General features: G+C 45.2%; 1 protein-coding gene across 1 annotated transcript in view; it reads right to left on the bottom strand.

Annotated features, from left to right (window-relative positions):
- The window catches only part of cibar1 (CBY1 interacting BAR domain containing 1), a 38614-nt gene that overhangs the window by 17197 nt on the left and 1742 nt on the right, over positions 1-19675 (bottom strand). Inside the window, exons 2-6 of the mRNA XM_084327047.1 lie at positions 17701-17935; positions 14065-14133; positions 11404-11526; positions 8304-8408; positions 7290-7403 (exon numbers count right to left, since the gene is read on the bottom strand). Coding sequence (XP_084183173.1) covers positions 7290-7403; positions 8304-8408; positions 11404-11526; positions 14065-14133; positions 17701-17935 — 646 coding nt within the window. The remainder of the gene's footprint in view (positions 1-7289; positions 7404-8303; positions 8409-11403; positions 11527-14064; positions 14134-17700; positions 17936-19675) is intronic.

Raw genomic sequence — 19675 nt, 5'->3', positions numbered from 1 at the left:
CCCAGGTGTAGCAACCGGTGGTTCCGTCGAGGCTGTTGAGAGCTCTTTTTATGAGCTTAACAGCTGCCTCTGCTGCTCCGTTCCTGTGGGGCGAATCCGCAGGATGGAAGTCCCACTGCCACTCAGTGCCATTCTTGGCGGCTGCGTTCTCGACCGATGCCTTCTGCACACATGCTAGGTGCCTGTGCAACTCTCTCAAGGCAGGCTTGGCGCCTACAAAGTTTGAGCCTCTGTCCGACCATAACCTCCTGGGATGCCCCCTTAGAGCAGTGAATCGGGAGTAGGCCTGAAGTAAGCTCTCCGAAGACTGGTCGTCAACAAGGTCAGCGTGGACGGCCCTGGAAGCCATGCAGCAATACACGACTCCCCATACCTTCTTCCTGGTTATTTTCTTGACGGCGTCCCTCACCTCAAAGGGGCCGAAAAGGTCCAGTGTGGTATTCTCAAATGGGTTTGCCCTGCTGGTACGCTCCGGAGGGAGGTTTCCCATCACTTGCCGGCATAGCTTGGCTCTCTGCTTCTTGCAAGGGACGCACTCGTTGACCACCCTTTTGACAGTTCTCCGACCTTGTACTACCCAAGACTTTCTTCTTGTGCGCAGCAGTGTGGCTGCAATGCCTTCATGATTGGCCTCATGAGCTTCTCTAGCCAGCAAGGTCCCCAGCCATGATTTGTAAGGGATTAACGGTACAGCTGTTCCGTCTTCACTCCATGATTGGACTCTACCACCGCAAAGCAAGAGTCCTGTGTTGTCATCTCTGGTCACAACAAGGCGGTTCAGGGTTGTGTCCTGAAAGTTTACGCCGTCTTGGGCTGCAAGGGCCAAGTCTTGGAAGGCCACCATTCTCTCTCTTGCAGAGAGCTCTGGTCCCCTTGCCTCCCACTTTGCTGAATCTGAGGCTTGGTATTTAGCGCTCAGCCAGGATTCCGCAGCTCGTCGGACCCAGGCGACAGTTCCACCTAGCTTTGTCAAGCTACTGAACCGTTTGGGCTCCACAAGGCTTACGAGAGCAACACCCCAGGACTTTCTCTTTGGCTTTTCTGCTGCTGGAGGTGGACCTTGGTCTTTCGGCTGTGGTTGCAGCGCAAAGTCTCTCGAGTCTGTACCAACATCAGTACTGCTGGGGCCTGAGAGCTTTTGTGACTGAGCCCTGGTGACTACAGCTGAGAACGCCTTTCTCTGTAGTCTCTTGACGTCATCAGCGACACTGGTCACAATTTCACTGGGCATCTTGACGGGCCACTCAGCTTCAGGCCATCTCAAGAACTCTGGGCCTCGTTGCCACTCTGACTCATTATCAAGCTCCTCAGGAGTTGCTCCCCTTGTGAGGATGTCCGATACGTTGAGGTTTCCATCAACCCACCTCCAGTCTTCTACTGGTCCAGCCATTTGGATCTCTCCAATGCGGTTGGCAAAGAAGGTCTGGTAGCCATAACTGTCCTTCTGGATCGCTCCCAGAATTGTTTGGCTATCCACGAAGTGGACCCAGCGTGCGACCTTGATGCGGCAGTGCTTCTCAAAGTATCTCTTTAGACGGACCGCAAAGACAGCGCCGCATAATTCTGCTTTAATTACGTCTCCTTTCTGGTCAAGAGGAGTAAGTTTGGCCTTTGATTCAACCAACTTCACGACGACCCCATCTTGCGTCTCCCAACGGAGGTAGAGCACGGCACCGTAGGAAGCCTCGCTCCCATCAGAAAATGTTACGCCCAATGGGCAGCCTATGGCTCCTTGAGGTGTGAGGCTTCTCTCAAACCTGACTTGGCCAAGTCTCACATACTCCTCGAAGAGTGTTATGGAAGCCTCCCGGAGTTTGGGCGAGAGTGGGTCATCCCAAGTGTCTTTGGTCTGATTCCCTATGCCTGCCTCTTGGTAGGAGCTTCTCACAAGCATTACTCCTTTTTGCTTCACAGGTGTGGCAAGACCAATGGGGTCGTAGAATCCAGCGACCTGGCTTAGCAGTACTCGACGGGTCAAGGGGTTTGGAGTGTTACTTCTCACTTCCTCTTGGCGCAGATCGAGTCCAGTCCTCATCTTGCCTTGTTTTCTCGAGAAATTGATGGACGTCATTATGCGAAGCTTGTCAGTCTCTGGTTCATAGCCAACTCCCAGTGCTTTGCTTTCTTCATCCCGCATCTGGTTGGGTAACACCAGAGTCTTGGGTGCAGACATAGTTGTCTTTGGGTTACTGGATCTGTCCGCAGTTCCAGACCTCCCACTTTGGGCTGACAAGACCCACGGTTTAAGGGAGAAGCCTCCAGCTTTCAAGATCTTTTCGACTCCTTCTGTGATCTTCTCCAGTTCTTTTAAGTCATCGTGGGACGTCAGGATGTCATCTACGTAGCTGTCTTCTACCAGAACCCGGCGCTCTTCTACCATGGCTGCGAACTGGGGCAGATTTGCCGTTTCCCTCATGGCGACCTGAGCGATGCAGCCAGCAGGTTTATCTCCGATGTTGACTCTGACAACGACGAAGACTTCGATTTCGTCCTCTGGGTTGTCTCTCCAGAGGAATCGATGGAGTTGGACTTCTTCGTCTTTTAGCCACACAGAGTTGTAAATTTTTCTCACGTCACCTAGGGCGGCGAACATCCCAGTCCTGAATCTCAGAAGGACTCCTCTGATCAGATTGAGGACATCTGGTCCCTTGTACAAGAGGTCGTTTAAACTCACCCCTCGGAATTCTTGGCTACTGTTCCAAACAATTCTCACAGGGGTAGTTGATGAGTGAGGATTTGGCGCGACCAGATGACTGATGTACCACTTTGGTCCCTTCCAGCTGTCGTCTTCCTCTTTGGTGAGTTTAGCGGCAGCTCCCCTTGAGACCATCTCGTGGATCTGCTCTCTGTATGCAGCCTTCCACTCTGGCTCCCTTTCAAGGCGTTTCTCAGTGTTTTGGAAAGTCGCCTCCACGGCACGTCGGTTGTCTGGCAGCGTCGCAGGGTCTCCTCTCCATGGATAAGCCGCGTCCCAGTGGGGGGATTTGCTGTGCTTGTCAGATTGTACGTAGGTGAGACATCCTTTGATCTTTTCAAGGTCTCTTTCCTCTCCTAGGGTCATTTCTTTCCCTCCAGGGGGACATCTACCGCACTTGCAGCCGCCACATTGAGGATCGCAGGCCGCGCCGACGCTGTCCCACTTGAACCATTCGATGACTTCTTCGTTGGTAGACGCAGTACTTCGGAGGAGTACTTCTTGATCTTCAACCTGGGCTTTACTTGATCCTGCTGGACCCACAAGGATCTCTCGGTATGCCTTTGAAGTTGTTCTCATCGACCGTGCAAAGTGGATTTCAGACCTATGCACCGCTAGGTCCACTGCCTCAAAGAGGTCGGGATGAGCTCCACCAACAGTCTTTCCCAGGGGACCGTCCCAGAGGACGAGGTCTCCCTCCACTCTGATTGGTTGTGGGACTAGGCGACCCTCCCTGTGACTGATCAGTAGGTCGATCTTCTCAGGGCGCACCAAGTCTTTGACTGCGACGTCTGGGAAGAACTTTTGGAGTTGCTGCGGCGTGACTGCCTGGTTCACCTTTGCGATGTTTTCCAAGCCGTAACAAAGGAGTTTGTGCTCCGCCACTGTTCCTTTGGGGGTTTTTACTCTCAATCTTAAGGAATACCTTTTGGTAGCAACTGTTTTCTCCATCCCTCCAACTCCTTGGACAATCAGTTTGATGTCTTCGCCATTTAGTTTCAGACGATCAGCGGCTTCGTTCGAGATGTAGTTTGTGTCTGAAGCTAGGTCGATCAAAGTGCCGACTAGCTGACCCGAGTTTGTCGTCACCTCGAGTAGCATCATTACCACTGGATATTCTTTTGGCTCACCGCTGGTGCACACTGTTGTTGATGTTCTGTTTGAGAACGCTTCCTTGAACTCTGCTTTTAATTCAGGGGAGAGTTTGGCAAGGAGCTCCTCTTGTTTATTGGTCAGTCCAAGTCCCCTCCTCTCTACTTTTGAATAGCTCGGCTCCTTCTGCTCTCCACTCTTTTCCATCTTCTTGGTCGGTGGCATCGGACAAAGCAAGTAGTTATGGTCTGAGGACCTCCCTTTCCGACAGTCATACTTTGCACAGAGGAATTTCTGGGTGCAACTGCCGTCTTCACCATGGAGGCACAAGCACTTGAAGCATGCTCCAGATTTCTTCAACTGAGCCTTCTTGCTGGACAGGCTTAGTCTCTTGAAGACCTTGCAGGAAAACAGTCTACCCGCATGCTCTTCGTCCCCACACGCTATGCATGAGCTTGATTGAGAGCCCTTTTGGGTGTTTCCCGCTGTGGCTTTGGTGAATGCCCTCCTTTCTCTACCTCGGTCGTTGGGTCTCTCAGGATAGTCCGCTGGACTGGGCTGCAGCTGATCCAACTCCTCAAGGTTGTCCTCTTGTCTCTTCAAGTACTGCAGTAGGCAATCAAAGTGAGTCTGTGGTGAAAAGCCGCTTACAGGGTCAAGTCTATACGTAAGCCACTTTTCTTTCAGGGTGTCAGGCAGCTTACTCTCGATGGAATGAGCCACCACCCGATTCTTCACGGCATCTTCCTCCCCCAGGACTTGGAGATCACTGATGATAAACCTCTGTTCTACACTGATGATAAACCTCTGTTCTACACTGATGATAAACCTCTGTTCTACACTGTGATGATAAACCTCTGTTCTACACTGATGATAAACCTCTGTTCTACACTGTGATGATAAACCTCTGTTCAACACTGATGATAAACCTCTGTTCTACACTGTGATGATAAACATCTGTTCTACACTGATGATAAACCTCTGTTCTACACTGTGATGATAAACCTCTGTTCTACACTGATGATAAACCTCTGTTCTACACTGATGATAAACCTCTGTTCTACACTGATGATAAACCTCTGTTCTACACTGATGATAAACCTCTGTTCTACACTGATGATAAACCTCTGGTCTACACTGATGATAAACCTCTGTTCTACACTGATGATAAACCTCTGTTCTACACTGATGATAAACCTCTGTTCTACACTGATGATAAACCTCTGTTCTACACTGATGATAAACCTCTGTTCTACACTGTGATGATAAACCTCTGTTCAACACTGATGATAAACCTCTGTTCTACACTGATGATAAACCTCTGTTCTACACTGTGATGATAAACCTCTGTTCTACACTGATGATAAACCTCTGTTCTACACTGTGATGATAAACCTCTGTTCTACACTGATGATAAACCTCTGTTCTACACTGATGATAAACCTCTGTTCTACACTGATGATAAACCTCTGTTCTACACTGATGATAAACCTCTGTTCTACACTGATGATAAACCTCTGTTCTACACTGATGATAAACCTCTGGTCTACACTGATGATAAACCTCTGTTCAACACTGATGATAAACCTCTGTTCTACACTGATGATAAACCTCTGTTCTACACTGATGATAAACCTCTGTTCTACACTGTGATGATAAACCTCTGTTCAACACTGATGATAAACCTCTGTTCTACACTGATGATAAACCTCTGTTCTACACTGTGATGATAAACCTCTGTTCTACACTGATGATAAACCTCTGTTCTACACTGTGATGATAAACCTCTGTTCTACACTGATGATAAACCTCTGTTCTACACTGATGATAAACCTCTGTTCTACACTGATGATAAACCTCTGTTCTACACTGATGATAAACCTCTGTTCAACACTGATGATAAACCTCTGTTCTACACTGATGATACACCTCTGTTCTACACTGATGATAAACCTCTGTTCTACACTGTGATGATAAACCTCTGTTCTACACTGATGATAAACCTCTGTTCTACACTGTGATGATAAACCTCTGTTCAACACTGATGATAAACCTCTGTTCTACACTGATGATAAACCTCTGTTCTACACTGATGATAAACCTCTGTTCAACACTGATGATAAACCTCTGTTCTACACTGATGATAAACCTCTGTTCTACACTGATGATACACCTCTGTTCTACACTGATGATAAACCTGTTCAACACTGATGATAAACCTCTGTGCTACACTGATGATAAACCTCTGTTCTACACTGTGATGATAAACCTCTGTTCTACACTGATGATAAACCTCTGTTCTACACTGATGATAAACCTCTGTTCAACACTGATGATAAACCTCTGTTCTACACTGATGATAAACCTCTGTTCTACACTGATGATACACCTCTGTTCTACACTGATGATAAACCTGTTCAACACTGATGATAAACCTCTGTGCTACACTGATGATAAACCTCTGTTCTACACTGTGATGATAAACCTCTGTTCTACACTGATGATAAACCTCTGTTCTACACTGATGATAAACCTCTGTTCTACACTGTGATGATAAACCTCTGTTCTACACTGTGATGATAAACCTCTGTTCTACGCTGATGATAAACCTCTGTTCTACACTGATGATGATAAACCTCTGTTCTACACTGATGATAAACCTCTGTTCTACACTGATGATAAACCTCTGTTCTACACTGTGATGATAAACCTCTGTTCTACACTGATGATAAACCTCTGTTCTACACTGATGATAAACCTCTGTTCTATACTGATGATAAACCTCTGTTCTACACTGATGATAAACCTCTGTTCTACACTGATGATACACCTCTGTTCTACACTGATGATAAACCTCTGTTCTACACTGATGATAAACCTCTGTTCTACACTGATGATAAACCTCTGTTCTACACTGATGATAAACCTCTGTTCTACACTGTGATGATAAACCTCTGTTCTACACTGATGATAAACCTCTGTTCTACACTGTGATGATAAACCTCTGTTCTACACTGATGATAAACCTCTGTTCTACACTGATGATAAACCTCTGTTCTACACCGATGATAAACCTCTGTTCAACACTGATGATAAACCTCTGTTCTACACTGATGATACACCTCTGTTCTACACTGATGATAAACCTCTGTTCTACACTGATGATAAACCTCTGTTCAACACTGATGATAAACCTCTGTTCTACACTGATGATAAACCTCTGTTCTACACCGATGATAAACCTCTGTTCAACACTGATGATAAACCTCTGTTCTACACTGATGATACACCTCTGTTCTACACTGATGATAAACCTCTGTTCTACACTGTGATGATAAACCTCTGTTCTACACTGATGATAAACCTCTGTTCTACACTGATGATAAACCTCTGTTCAACACTGTGATGCTGAACCTCTGTAGGCGGCAAAGTACATTTTACTCGCAAACACCCCTGACGCCAGGACACCAGCGTGTCTCGTTGGACCATATAGTGACCCTACCTCCAGGTCCTCCTCCTCGTCCACATCCTGGATGCTCTGGAAGGCCGCGGTGTACACCTCCAAGGCCTTGGCGTGGAACGACATCTCCACCATCACGAAGGCGGACAAGATTTTCTGCGGGGGGGGGGGGGGGGGGGGGAGAGGCAGAGGCTTACATGTCAAATCCACGTTCACTGACGCGCGACCGTGATGAAGATCTGACCCAGGCACATAATTGACCTCTCTGGCTCCAAGCTCTCCTAGCTTAGCACAGGTGATTGGAAGCGGACACGGCCCAGCCAGCCTGGCATAAAACTCAGGGGGAGGTGTTTTTGTTTGGCCAACCGTATCCACTTCCATTCACTAGTGCTATTATATTATATTAGCTCCTATTTTGTCACGCTACATTTTAAGGCTAGAGCATAAATACCGGTATCACACAAAACCAGAGGATCACAAGGAATCTGTAGATTGATAACAACCAGGCCATGCTAAAGGGGCTAAATATTGCACCAAATAGTGTAGCAATTATCAATTAATTTCATTGTCCAATGATGTTTGTTGTAAAAATGTATAAAAAAATGTAAACCACATAATGATGTATATCATGCCAGTTAGGGTACCTTGTGTATACTGTTTACTCTTACTCATAGTATACATTTAGATTCAAATTCTTTATTGCCTATAATTATTATTGTAATGTATAATTGAACTGATAGGGCATACAGACCCGCACCTTTGTTTACACCGTTTATGCTCGTATTTTTATATTCAGAGTTAATTATATTGCCAATATTTATGTCTCTACTATTACCCTGCCCATACCTGTACCTCCCCTCCCCTCCCCCATGCTGCTATGATGCCCCGAATTCCCCAAGGGGATCAACAAAGGAATATCTTATGATCTCATCTTTATAAAATAAAAACAAACATTTCAAGGTAATGAATGTTGGCGCACAAGATATTGACTTATCGGCAGCTGCAATCCAACATGAGCGGTGTCTTTTTAAAGACCCATATCGGTCCACCAAGCACCTTGATATCTTGAATCTTTTTCTTCTCGAACTCATCTATGGTCTGCGCCAGCTGATTGGTGGTGCGCTGCGCGTTGGCGGTGGCTCTCTGGAGATCACTCTCAGCCTGTCGGGAGAGGAGAGGGGGGAAAACACACGTGTTTGTACGTAAAACAGCGTCGGGAGCCGAAGAAAGCTTTCAGAGTGACGGTGGGGACGTTGAGAAGGGAGCGAGTGTTGTGCTCTGCTGTCGGACGTCACCCGTCGTCAGCGCGATGACACCCACCTGTGACTGAAGAGTTGGTCAAGGAAGCGTGAAAGAAAAAATCTAAAACATTATTAAATGATTTTTGGTACAAAGTTAACCGTGAACCACACTGTGCAGCCCGTAGAGTCGTAGACTCGTGCCTTGTCTCCACTAGCCAGGGTTTAGCCGTGCTGTGGCCTCGTCTCCACTAGCCAGGGTTTAGCCGTGCTGTGGCCTCGTCCCCACTAGCCAGGGTTTAGCCGTGCTGTGGCCTCGTCTCCACTAGCCAGGGTTTAGCCGTGCTGTGGCCTCGTCCCCACTAGCCAGGGTTTAGCCGTGCTGTGGCCTCGTCTCCACTAGCCAGGGTTTAGCCGCGCTGTGGCCTCGTCTCCACTAGCCAGGGTTTAGCCGCGCTGTGGCCTCGTCTCCACTAGCCAGGGTTTAGCCGTGCTGTGGCCTCGTCCCCACTAGCCAGGGTTTAGCCGTGCTGTGGCCTCGTCCCCACTAGCCAGGGTTTAGCCGTGCTGTGGCCTCGTCTCCACTAGCCAGGGTTTAGCCATGCTGTGGCCTCGTCTCCACTAGCCAGTGTTTAGCTGTGGCCTCGTCCCCACTAGCCAGGGTTTAGCCGTGCTGTGGCCTCGTCTCCACTAGCCAGGGTTTAGCCGTGCTGTGGCCTCGTCTCCACTAGCCAGGGTTTAGCCATGCTGTGGCCTCGTCTCCACTAGCCAGGGTTTAGCCGTGCTGTGGCCTCGTCTCCACTAGCCAGGGTTTAGCCGCGCTGTGGCCTCGTCTCCACTAGCCAGGGTTTAGCCGTGCTGTGGCCTCGTCCCCACTAGCCAGGGTTTAGCCGTGCTGTGGCCTCGTCTCCACTAGCCAGGGTTTAGCCGTGCTGTGGCCTCGTCTCCACTAGCCAGGGTTTAGCCGTGCTGTGGCCTCGTCTCCACTAGCCAGGGTTTAGCCGTGCTGTGGCCTCGTCTCCACTAGCCAGGGTTTAGCCGTGCTGTGGCCTCGTCTCCACTAGCCAGGGTTTAGCCGTGCTGTGGCCTTGTCTCCACTAGCCAGGGTTTAGCCGCGCTGTGGCCTCGTCCCCACTAGCCAGGGTTTAGCCGTGCTGTGGCCTCGTCTCCACTAGCCAGGGTTTAGCCGTGCTGTGGCCTCGTCTCCACTAGCCAGGGTTTAGCCGTGCTGTGGCCTCGTCTCCACTAGCCAGGGTTTAGCCGTGCTGTGGCCTTGTCTCCGCTAGCCAGGGTTTAGCCGTGCTGTGGCCTCGTCTCCACTAGCCAGGGTTTAGCCGTGCTGTGGCCTCGTCTCCACTAGCCAGGGTTTAGCCGTGCTGTGGCCTTGTCTCCACTAGCCAGGGTTTAGCCGTGCTGTGGCCTCGTCTCCACTAGCCAGGGTTTAGCCGCGCTGTGGCCTCCTCCCCACTAGCCAGGGTTTAGCCGCGCTGTGGCCTCGTCCCCACTAGCCAGGGTTTAGCCGCGCTGTGGCCTCGTCCCCACTAGCCAGGGTTTAGCCGCGCTGTGGCCTCGTCTCCACTAGCCAGGGTTTAGCCGTGCTGTGGCCTCGTCTCCACTAGCCAGGGTTTAGCCGCGCTGTGGCCTCGTCCCCACTAGCCAGGGTTTAGCCGTGCTGTGGCCTCGTCTCCACTAGCCAGGGTTTAGCCATGCTTTAGCTTGTGTACCAGTTGGTGATGTGAAGTTTGAAAGGTTGCCTAGCAACTGGAGAGTTTACAAGAAATGCAATGGAGACATAAACCCAACCATACCATACCATGGGATGATTTGAGACAGTTCCTCTTCAGTTATGGGTGCATAAAACTGTAGTTTGGGATGTTTTCGTGATGGCACGTCTAATGCATCATCTCCATTAGCAAAATTCAGCCTGGGTTTGTGTCTCTTTTTAGCTATGTTCAGCCTGGCTGGGGCTAGCCACGGTCTAGCATGGTTTGGTTTGTGTTAGGTTGGGTGATTAATCAAGTTTCAATTTCAATTCAGATTTTGGCTTCCACGATCATGAGAACTAGATAATCGCATGCCGCGTTGCTCTCATTTAGTCTTGTGTTGTAAATGCAGCGCACCCTTCCTTCACAGCGCTCCACCCCAAGCCCCCCCCCCCCCCCCCAATTCCACACAGTAGTTTCAGCTGGTGTTGAGAGGGAGGAGGGAGGAGCCACGGCACGTTTCTCCAGTTATTTTGAAACGTCTTTAGTAACTTTGTAGAAGACAGAAAGGCAGCCTTTGGTCGAGAAGAAAGGTCAAACAAATTCAGTCGTCGTCATATGACGTTTTCAAGTCAATGAGTAATCGCGTTTAATAATCGTGATTTCAATATTGTGATTAGGAGAGCTAATGGAGCAGCCCTGGGTGAGGTTCTAGAAGAGCATGTTGAGGTAGGGCTGGGCGATATGGCCTAAAAACTAAATCTCAGATTTGTTCACACCACATCCGATTTACGATCTTAATCGATTTTTCTCTCTTAAAAACTAGAAAAGCCAAGGAAGTCATTCAAATAAGCTTTGTTTTTATTTAACCAATTTTTTTTTTTTTTTTTTTTTATCAAACCAAGATGAAATGTTACTCTTGATCAAACAAAGATGAATGTCCCTATTGGGATTAATAGTGAAATAACTTGCTTTTTCACCAAACCAAATTTAAACCAAAATAAAAAGGTGCCTCTTGATCATCAAACAAGAATGAATTTCCCTATTGGGATTAATAATAATGTGCAAATCTAACTTTCACCAAACATCACTTTTTGTCAAATAAAAGGTGACTCTTAAGGGGAAAAAAAGTGAAAATCGATTTTCATTTTTAAACATCGTCCTAAATCATGAATTCGAATTAATCGATAAAAGAAAATGGATTGATGGCCCAGCGGCCCTGTGTGTGGAGGATACGATGATGTGGCGGTCGGAGGGGTTCCTCTGTCGGGTCTTCTCCAGCTGGGACATCTGTTTGGTCTCTTTGTCGCGGGCACTCTGCGAAGCCTTCAGGTCGTCCTGCAGGGGGGGGGGGGGGGGGGGGGGGGGGGGGGGGTCATTAACGCTGTCACTACCACACTGCCAAACGGTTAACCCTTTCACTGCGACAATACAGAAGGTTAAGGGTAAGTATTATTAGGCATAAAACCCTTAAAGGGTAAGTATTATTAGTCATAAAATCCCTTTCACTGCCACACTACCAGACGGTTAACCGTTTCACTGCGACAATGCAGAGAAGGTTAACCCTTTCACTGCCACACAACAGCAGGTTAACCCTTTCTAAAAGACGGTTAACCGGTAGTGTGGTAGTGAAAGGTTTAACACTTTGTCGCGTGGCAACCGTCTGACGGTAAAGGGTTAACCTTCTGTAGTGTGGCAGTGAAAGGGTTAAGGGTAAGTATTATTAGGCATACGACTATTAACCCTTTCACTGCCACACAACAAAGTGTTAACCTGCGGCTGGGTGGCGCAGTGGGCAAGGCGCTCGCCACTAACGCAGGAGATGTTGGTATCGAGCCCGGCTCTCGTCGTTGCTTCCGGCTTGGCCGGCCGTCATACTAACACAATTGGCAAGTGTTAGAGGGTGGGAAAGCCGGTGGGTGGGGATTGGACGTTGTGGACAGCGACTCCTACAGGTCGGTTGGTGCGCCTGTACAGCAGAAAACAGGAAGTATCGGGGGCAGCGTGAGCCTCCCACGCGTTACTCCTCGCCACTGAGAGTTCGCGCTGTCTGGTGAAAAGATGCGACAGGCTGCCTCCTCGTGTACCGGAGGGGACACGTGATGCAAGGCTTCTATCCTCACTACAGCCGACCAGTGGGAGGCATAGTCTAGCAACGTTCAAGACAGGGGAAAGGAGAATTGGAATTACGAAATTGGCATGGGAGAAAAATAGAAAAATAAGGAGAAAAAGTGGATAAAAAAAAAAAGGTGTTAACCCTTTCACTACCACACTACCGGGTTAACCGGCTTTAGTGTGGTAGTGAAAGGGTTAACCTTCTGTAGTGTGGTAGTGAAAGGGTTAAAAGGGGGCGCTTGATCGAGAAACAACACAGACTTATTTAGCACATAATCTCACGCAACATCCGCAAAGTCAACAGTTTCGCACACGTTCATCTAGTTTGACAGTTATTGAGAGTAAATTAGTTTTAATATGGCCCACCGGTGAAGTCCTCTGGGACATTGAATCATTGTGTTAACCCTTTCACTGCCACACTACAGAAGGTTAACCCTTTACTTTCACACTACCGACAGTAACGGTAGCCCTACCGTCTGTAGTGTGATAGTCTGTGTATTGTCGCAGTGAAAGGGATAACCGTTTGGTAATGCGGCAGTGAAAGGGTTAATTACAACTCAATGAAATGAGGTTCATCGACTGCTACCTTATCATTTCATTGAGCTGTAATTAACACAACACAATTAACACAATTGGTTTGACCAACTTTTCACAGAATGTTTAGAATCTTTCTACAACAAATGGACCGGATCTGCTTTTATTTTTCAAAGATAATACATCTATAAAGACACATCTAATGCCAAAACAAACGCGTACCTTCGACTGAGAATTGTTTTTATTGAAATCTTTGTTTATACCTATAAGTATGATATTTAAACTAGGTCCCCAAAAAGCTTGCTCACTTGTAGGTGCATTTACGTGAGAGGCAAGGCTGCTGAAAATGGACCTGTTCTCCTAAAGTGAAATATAACTAAGAATAATTTCTTTAACACCGGAGATGTATACATAAATAAATATATACCCTGGCCTGCAAACAATCATACCCTTCCTGTCCTATAATTAATGTATTCATTCACCCAGCATGCAGGCATTTGGTTCAGCTTCATTTCCCAGCCTGAGAAGTTTAATCAAATGTTAAGTAGTTCCCATTTCAGAAACAGGCGTGCTCATTCAATGCTGTGTAGGCTCAACAACAGCAACAGAAATGACAGAGACACAACAAAGCAAAGTGAAATGTAATAGATAAACAAATGATCCCCTCTGGTGGACACAGAGGGTAACAACAGCCTGCATAGTCTGTACATTCCACACATATTTCACATGTTTCATTTATTAGACATGAAACACTTAAAGTGAAGTATTATTAGGCATACAGCTATTAAAGGGTAAGTATTATTAGACATGATACACTTAAAGTGAAGTATTATTAGGCATAAAACTATTAAAGGGTAAGTATTATTAGACATGAAACACTTAAAGTGAAGTATTATTAGGCATACAACTATTTAACTATTAATAGTTGTATGCCTAATAATACTTACCCTTAAGGATGTTATGACTAATAATACTTACCCTTTAAGGGTTTTATGCCTAATAGTAATAATACTTACCATTTAAGAGTTGTATCAGAATCAGAATCAGAATCAGAAAGGTCTTTATTGCCAAGTAAGTTTGCACATACAAGGAAGTAGTTTTGGTCGTTTGCTGCAACATTAAAAGACAATTAAGGTAGAATAAAATAAAATGGAATATAAAAACGAAATCATAATAAAAGTACAATATAATAGAATAGAATAATAAAATAGGCATAGTAATACTTACTCTTCTGATCTTCACAACTGTCCCGTAACTTGTCAACGGCTCTACGACTTTGGCTTCAAGTCTCGTCACCTGTAAAATGGATCATATTCAGCTCAGGCTGTATTGTTTATGTTTATGTTTATTAGGATCCCCATTAGTCATCATTAACGTGTTGACTATTCTTCCTGGGGTCCGCACAGATATACACATACAAACATTCAGTGTAAATCAGTCATATATCACATACATAATCAATAGAAAATAAAACCAAAGGTCATAGGTTAATCCATTTCACCATACCTTTAATTAAAAACACAAAAGTACACAGAAGAAGTTTGGATAACATGGCAGCAGCTACACTCATGCATGGCATATATTGATTTCCTTCCGGATTATGGCTCCTTTAAGTTTATTTTTTAAACCGTCCTTGTTTTCCGTCCGTATGATATGTAATGGGATCCTATTCCAATATGTTATGGCTCTATACATTGCGGTTTTCTTTAGAGCGTTGGTTCTAGGCAGAGGTAGGGTAAAGCGACTACTTTAAGCATGTCTGGTATTATGGGCATGTCTATCATTGGTGGATAAAAGCATAGAATAAAATTAAGTGGGTTTACCTAAGGTACAAATGTTCTTTAAAACATTGTCGATTGTCGACTGTCTAAGCCCTGGAAATCAAACGCCTCCATCTGTTTCACATGGTGCCAGTTAAACAGAAACAAAAGGTCCGTCACAACTCCGTCCTTCAACCAAGGAACTGGAAAAAGGGAGAGGAATTCAGCAATTATTTGGAGGCAGATGGATTGTTCTAAAAGTAACACTCCTTATTCATACAATTAAAACCAAGGCGTTTTCGGCAACGTTCCTTTCACCAGGGTTACGTTCTACATGACGTAACTTTCGTTCTGCATGACGTAACCCTGATGAAGGGTGTTGCTGGAACGCGTTGGTTTTAATTTGGTTGATTCAATCCGTCTCATTTACCAGTAACGTTTGTTGATTCAATCTGTCTCATTTACCAGTAACGTTTGTTGATTCAATCTGTCTCATTTACCAGTAACGTTTGTTGATTCAATCTGTCTCATGTACCAGTAACGTTTGTTGATTAAATCTGTCTCATTTACCAGTAACGTTTGTTGATTCAATCTGTCTCATTTACCAGTAACGTTTGTTGATTCAATCTGTCTCATGTACCAGTAACGTTTGTTGATTCAATCTGTCTCATGTACCAGTAACGTTTGTTGATTCAATCTGTCTCATGTACCAGTAACGTTTGTTGATTCAATCTGTCTCATGTACCAGTAACGTTTGTTGATTCAATCTGTCTCATGTACCAGTAACTAGGCTTGGGCGGTATGACGGTATTAAGGTATACCAGGGTATTTAGAAATACCTACGGTATTGATTTTCAATACCGTCCGTCACCGTCAAAATCACAGATGCGCTTCAGTTTCTATAACAGTGAAACGGAGTTTTGAGTGTAGTGCACACACGCGCCAGCAGAGGGCGAGACCGCTCTAGTGGAGCGAGTGGGTCACAACGGTGTTCACGTTTTACGGTAATGTTGCGACAGTGCTGTGAAAATACCGTAAAGCGTTGTGACGAGAGCAGTGTTGTTGTGGAGCAATCCGTCTCTTATTATATGTGAACTAAAGAGTACAAGGTTTACACAACAGCCCCCACCCGCCTTTTTATTGTATTTGTACCGTCCTGTACTATCCGCTGTCAGCTGTTTATCTCTCTCTGTGAGCTACTGAGCTTGAATAACTAGCGTTAGCTCACGTTAAGTAGCGTTAGCTCTGCGGCTAATCTTAGATTACCCTGAACTAAATCAATGACTAGGTTATAAAGCATTAGAGTAGTTTTCACTGCACATAGAAGTAGCCAAACAACGGGAGCATTTCGGGAGCATATGACCAAAACCCAGGCAATTTCTAGCCCTTAAGGAATCAAATAGTCTGCCATGGCTATAGGCTAGATGCTAACGCTAAAACGGTGCGGGCTTCTACCGGTGCGGGACTACCATTCTGAGAGCTGACGATGATTTGTTTACTTGGTAACACGTAACCCCCCCCCCGCTGATGAAAATGAAAGTCATACCGTCAAATACCGTGCACCGGGGTATTATAACATAAAGGTTTGCCGGTTTGAAAATAAGGATACCGCCCAAGCCTACCAGTAACGTTTGTTGATTCAATCTGTCTCATGTACCAGTAACGTTTGTTGATTCAATCTGTCTCATGTACCAGTAATGTTTGTTGATTCAATCTGTCTCATTTACCAGTAACGTTTGTTGATTCAATCTGTCTCATGTACCAGTAATGTTTGTTGATTCAATCTGTCTCATGTACCAGTAACGTTTGTTGATTCAATCTGTCTCATGTACCAGTAACGTTTGTTGATTCAATCTGTCTCATGTACCAGTAACGTTTGTTGATTCAATCTGTCTCATGTACCAGTAACGTTTGTTGATTCAATCTGTCTCATGTACCAGTAACGTTTGTTGATTCAATCTGTCTCATGTACCAGTAACGTTTGTTGATTCAATCTGTCTCATGTACCAGTCTCATTCTGATAGTGAATAGGTTGAGGTAGGCTACCAAGAGAGGATACTCTCAAGAACTATTAGGAACGTCTGACCACTAAGTGTGTCTAACTCTTGACCACCAAAACCAGCACGGACTACAACATATGACGTACATGGCGGCTGGGTGGCGCAGCGGACATTCCGCTTGTCACCAACGCAAGAGACACCGGGGTTCGACTCCGGCTGTCGGCGTTGCCTCCGGCTTGGGCCGGCCGTCATACTGACTCAATTGGCAGAGTTAGCGGGTGGGAAGTCGATGGGTGGTAATCTGGACGTTGTGGACAGCGACTCCTACAGGTCGGTTGGGGGACGCCTGCACAGCAGAGACAGGAAATGGCAGGGGGCAGTGTGAGCCTCCCACACGTTACACCTCGCCACTGAGAGTCCGCGCTGGCAGGTGAAAAGATGCGACAGGCTGCCTCCTCGTGTATCGGAGGGGACACGTCGTGATGCAAGGCTTCTATCCTCCCTACAACCGGCCAGTGGGGGGCATATGCGAGCAACGTTCAAGACATGTGTTTGTCTAGTGGTTATGAAGAGTATTAGAGTATGAGTGTATGGAATGTTGTGCTGTTTTTGAGCACGTTTTAGTTTGCTCTGAGATGTCTTTGTTGTTTTATTGATATTTGTTGTTTTATGGATATTTGTTATTGTTGTCTTTGTTGTCTTTGTTGTTTTATTGATATTTGTTGTTTTATTGATATTTGTTTTTGTTCTATATTAGAAAATTTGGCATACATATTTGGTTGTATGTCTGATTTTAATTGGTTTAATGTTCTATAATTGTTTGTATATTTTATCTGTGTTTTATTGATATTTGTTTTGTTTTTATGTTGTTTATTGATTATTCTTGTTTAATTTTATATGTTTGTATCCAGACCCCAGGAAGAATAGTCGCTGCTGAGGCAGTGACTAATGGGGATCTGAAATAAAGAAATAAAGAAATAAAGGGGAGGGGAGAATTGGCTATACGAAATTGGGATGGGAGAAAAATTGAAAAACAAGGAGAAAAAGTGGATCAAAAAATAAAATAAAGGAATATCTTATCTTATTTTAAATCAAACCAGCACCTCTGCTTGACGGTAATCCTGCAGCTTGGCCAGGTGCCCGGCAAACTGGTGCAGGCCCCTCTTCAGGTTCGGCGTCTCCGTCTCGGCGTACAGGCTGATCTCTTTGACCACCATGTCCCCCTTGTCTCGTAACCTGGCCGTCTTCCGGACGTAGCCGGCGAACAGCTGGCACATCTCCCCGAAGTGCTTCTCCACGTTGGTGAGGATCTCCTGGATCTGTTTGGTCTTGTCGTCCCTGTTGTGGTGGGTCAGGTAAACACACAGAGTTTTTAAAACACAACTGTACTCCTCCGGCTCAGCTTCTTCTTCTTCCCCCAGGCCATCAGAACACTGACCACTGAACTCTCCACTCACAAGTACTAGGGATGTCCGATATTATCGGCCGATATCGGCATTAAAATGTGATATCGGATAATATCGGTATCGGTTTTCAATTTTTTTTTATTATTTTTTTACATTTATATAACCTTTATTTACCCAGGCAAGCAAGTAAGAACAAATTCAGATTTTATTTATTGTCAAAAGTATGCATAATGTTGTGTTAATTCCACAACAAGAGATATGTAATGTTAATTACCTGAAATTATTCCGTTTTTGGGGGGGGGGGGGGGGGGGCCCGCATATATCGGTATCGGTTGATATCGGTATCGGAAATTAAGAGTTGGACAATATCGGTATATCGGTATCGGTAAAAAAGCCAATATCGAGCATCCCTAACAAGTACACATGAGCACACACACACACTACACTCATGCAGCAACCGCTAAAACAATCACTTTAAACAAAATGTCACTTTAAATAATGGAAAAGTCACTTTAAAGGAGGAGGTATAGTATATTAAGTATAAAATTGTAAATTGTATATTGTTTAGTAGTGTACATTACATAGGAACCAGTTTCTCAGGAACTTAGCATGTCTTTTTTTTATCATGCACATCTTGTGTCTTACCTATTTTTATTTTATTTTTTTCTATGCCTATTTTATTATTGTATTTTGCACAATCGATGCGGGCATGACCACCCGGATTTCACTACATGCCCTGGTATGTATGTGACAAATAAACCTCTTGATTCTTGATTCTACACTGACTGAAGGTAGAGGTGGCCAAATATGTATTCAGTCAATGTTATGTAGCAATAGTGTAGTAGTCAATGTATATATATATATATATATATATATATATATAATATATACATATAATCCTTTTTACATATCTGTAGATATAGTATCCCTTACCTACTCTTACTAGTTACGCTGCTGGCCAGTATGACTTACTACTATAGTGTGTGTCTTTATACCTGTGTCACTGTACTACTAATACTCCAACTCTGTACATCTGATTAGCACTATTACTCTGTAGTACTCATTTATATATTGTATACCCAATCACCTGTACATTGTATATTACTATTGTACTTTACTGTTACATTTGCACTGTGGTTGGATGTCAAACGTATTTTCGTTGTACTGTACTTGTGCTGTATAATGACAACACATTTGCATCATTTAAATGTCCTATTTGTTTATGCTCGGTGGAAAAGAGGCTGAGGCTAGGTCATCCTCTGTTTTTTTTTTTGTACCGGTCGTCAAGTGTTCATGCTAGCGTCATTCAAGCATGTTTACTGCAAGATAACATTAACATAAATCAGAATCCATCACACCCCCCAATGACTTCAGGACGATGCTAACATGGCTGCGTGAATATTTTAGGCAACCAACTTGTGTTCAGCGTTTCTCTGATTGGCCACTACGCCCATGTGACCGCGGCGCGTGCAGAGGAACTGGAACAATGACATAAATCAAAACTTCTTGGAAGAAGTGTTGACTGACGTCATGATTGATTGATTGAAAATTGTATTAGCAGATTGCAGAATGGGTATAAAATACACTACGGCTCAATACACACAATTGTTAAGGGGATGCAGACCAGAGAAAGACTTTCGTCTTGTTTACATCAGGGTCCCCCATTTTCAAT

Source organism: Notolepis coatsorum (assembly GCF_963971535.1).
Source record: "Notolepis coatsorum genome assembly, chromosome: 13".
Classification (NCBI taxonomy): Eukaryota; Metazoa; Chordata; class Actinopteri; order Aulopiformes; family Paralepididae; genus Notolepis; species Notolepis coatsorum.
The sequence above is the reverse complement of the archived record's forward strand: the minus strand, read 5'-3'. Positions and strand labels throughout refer to the sequence as shown.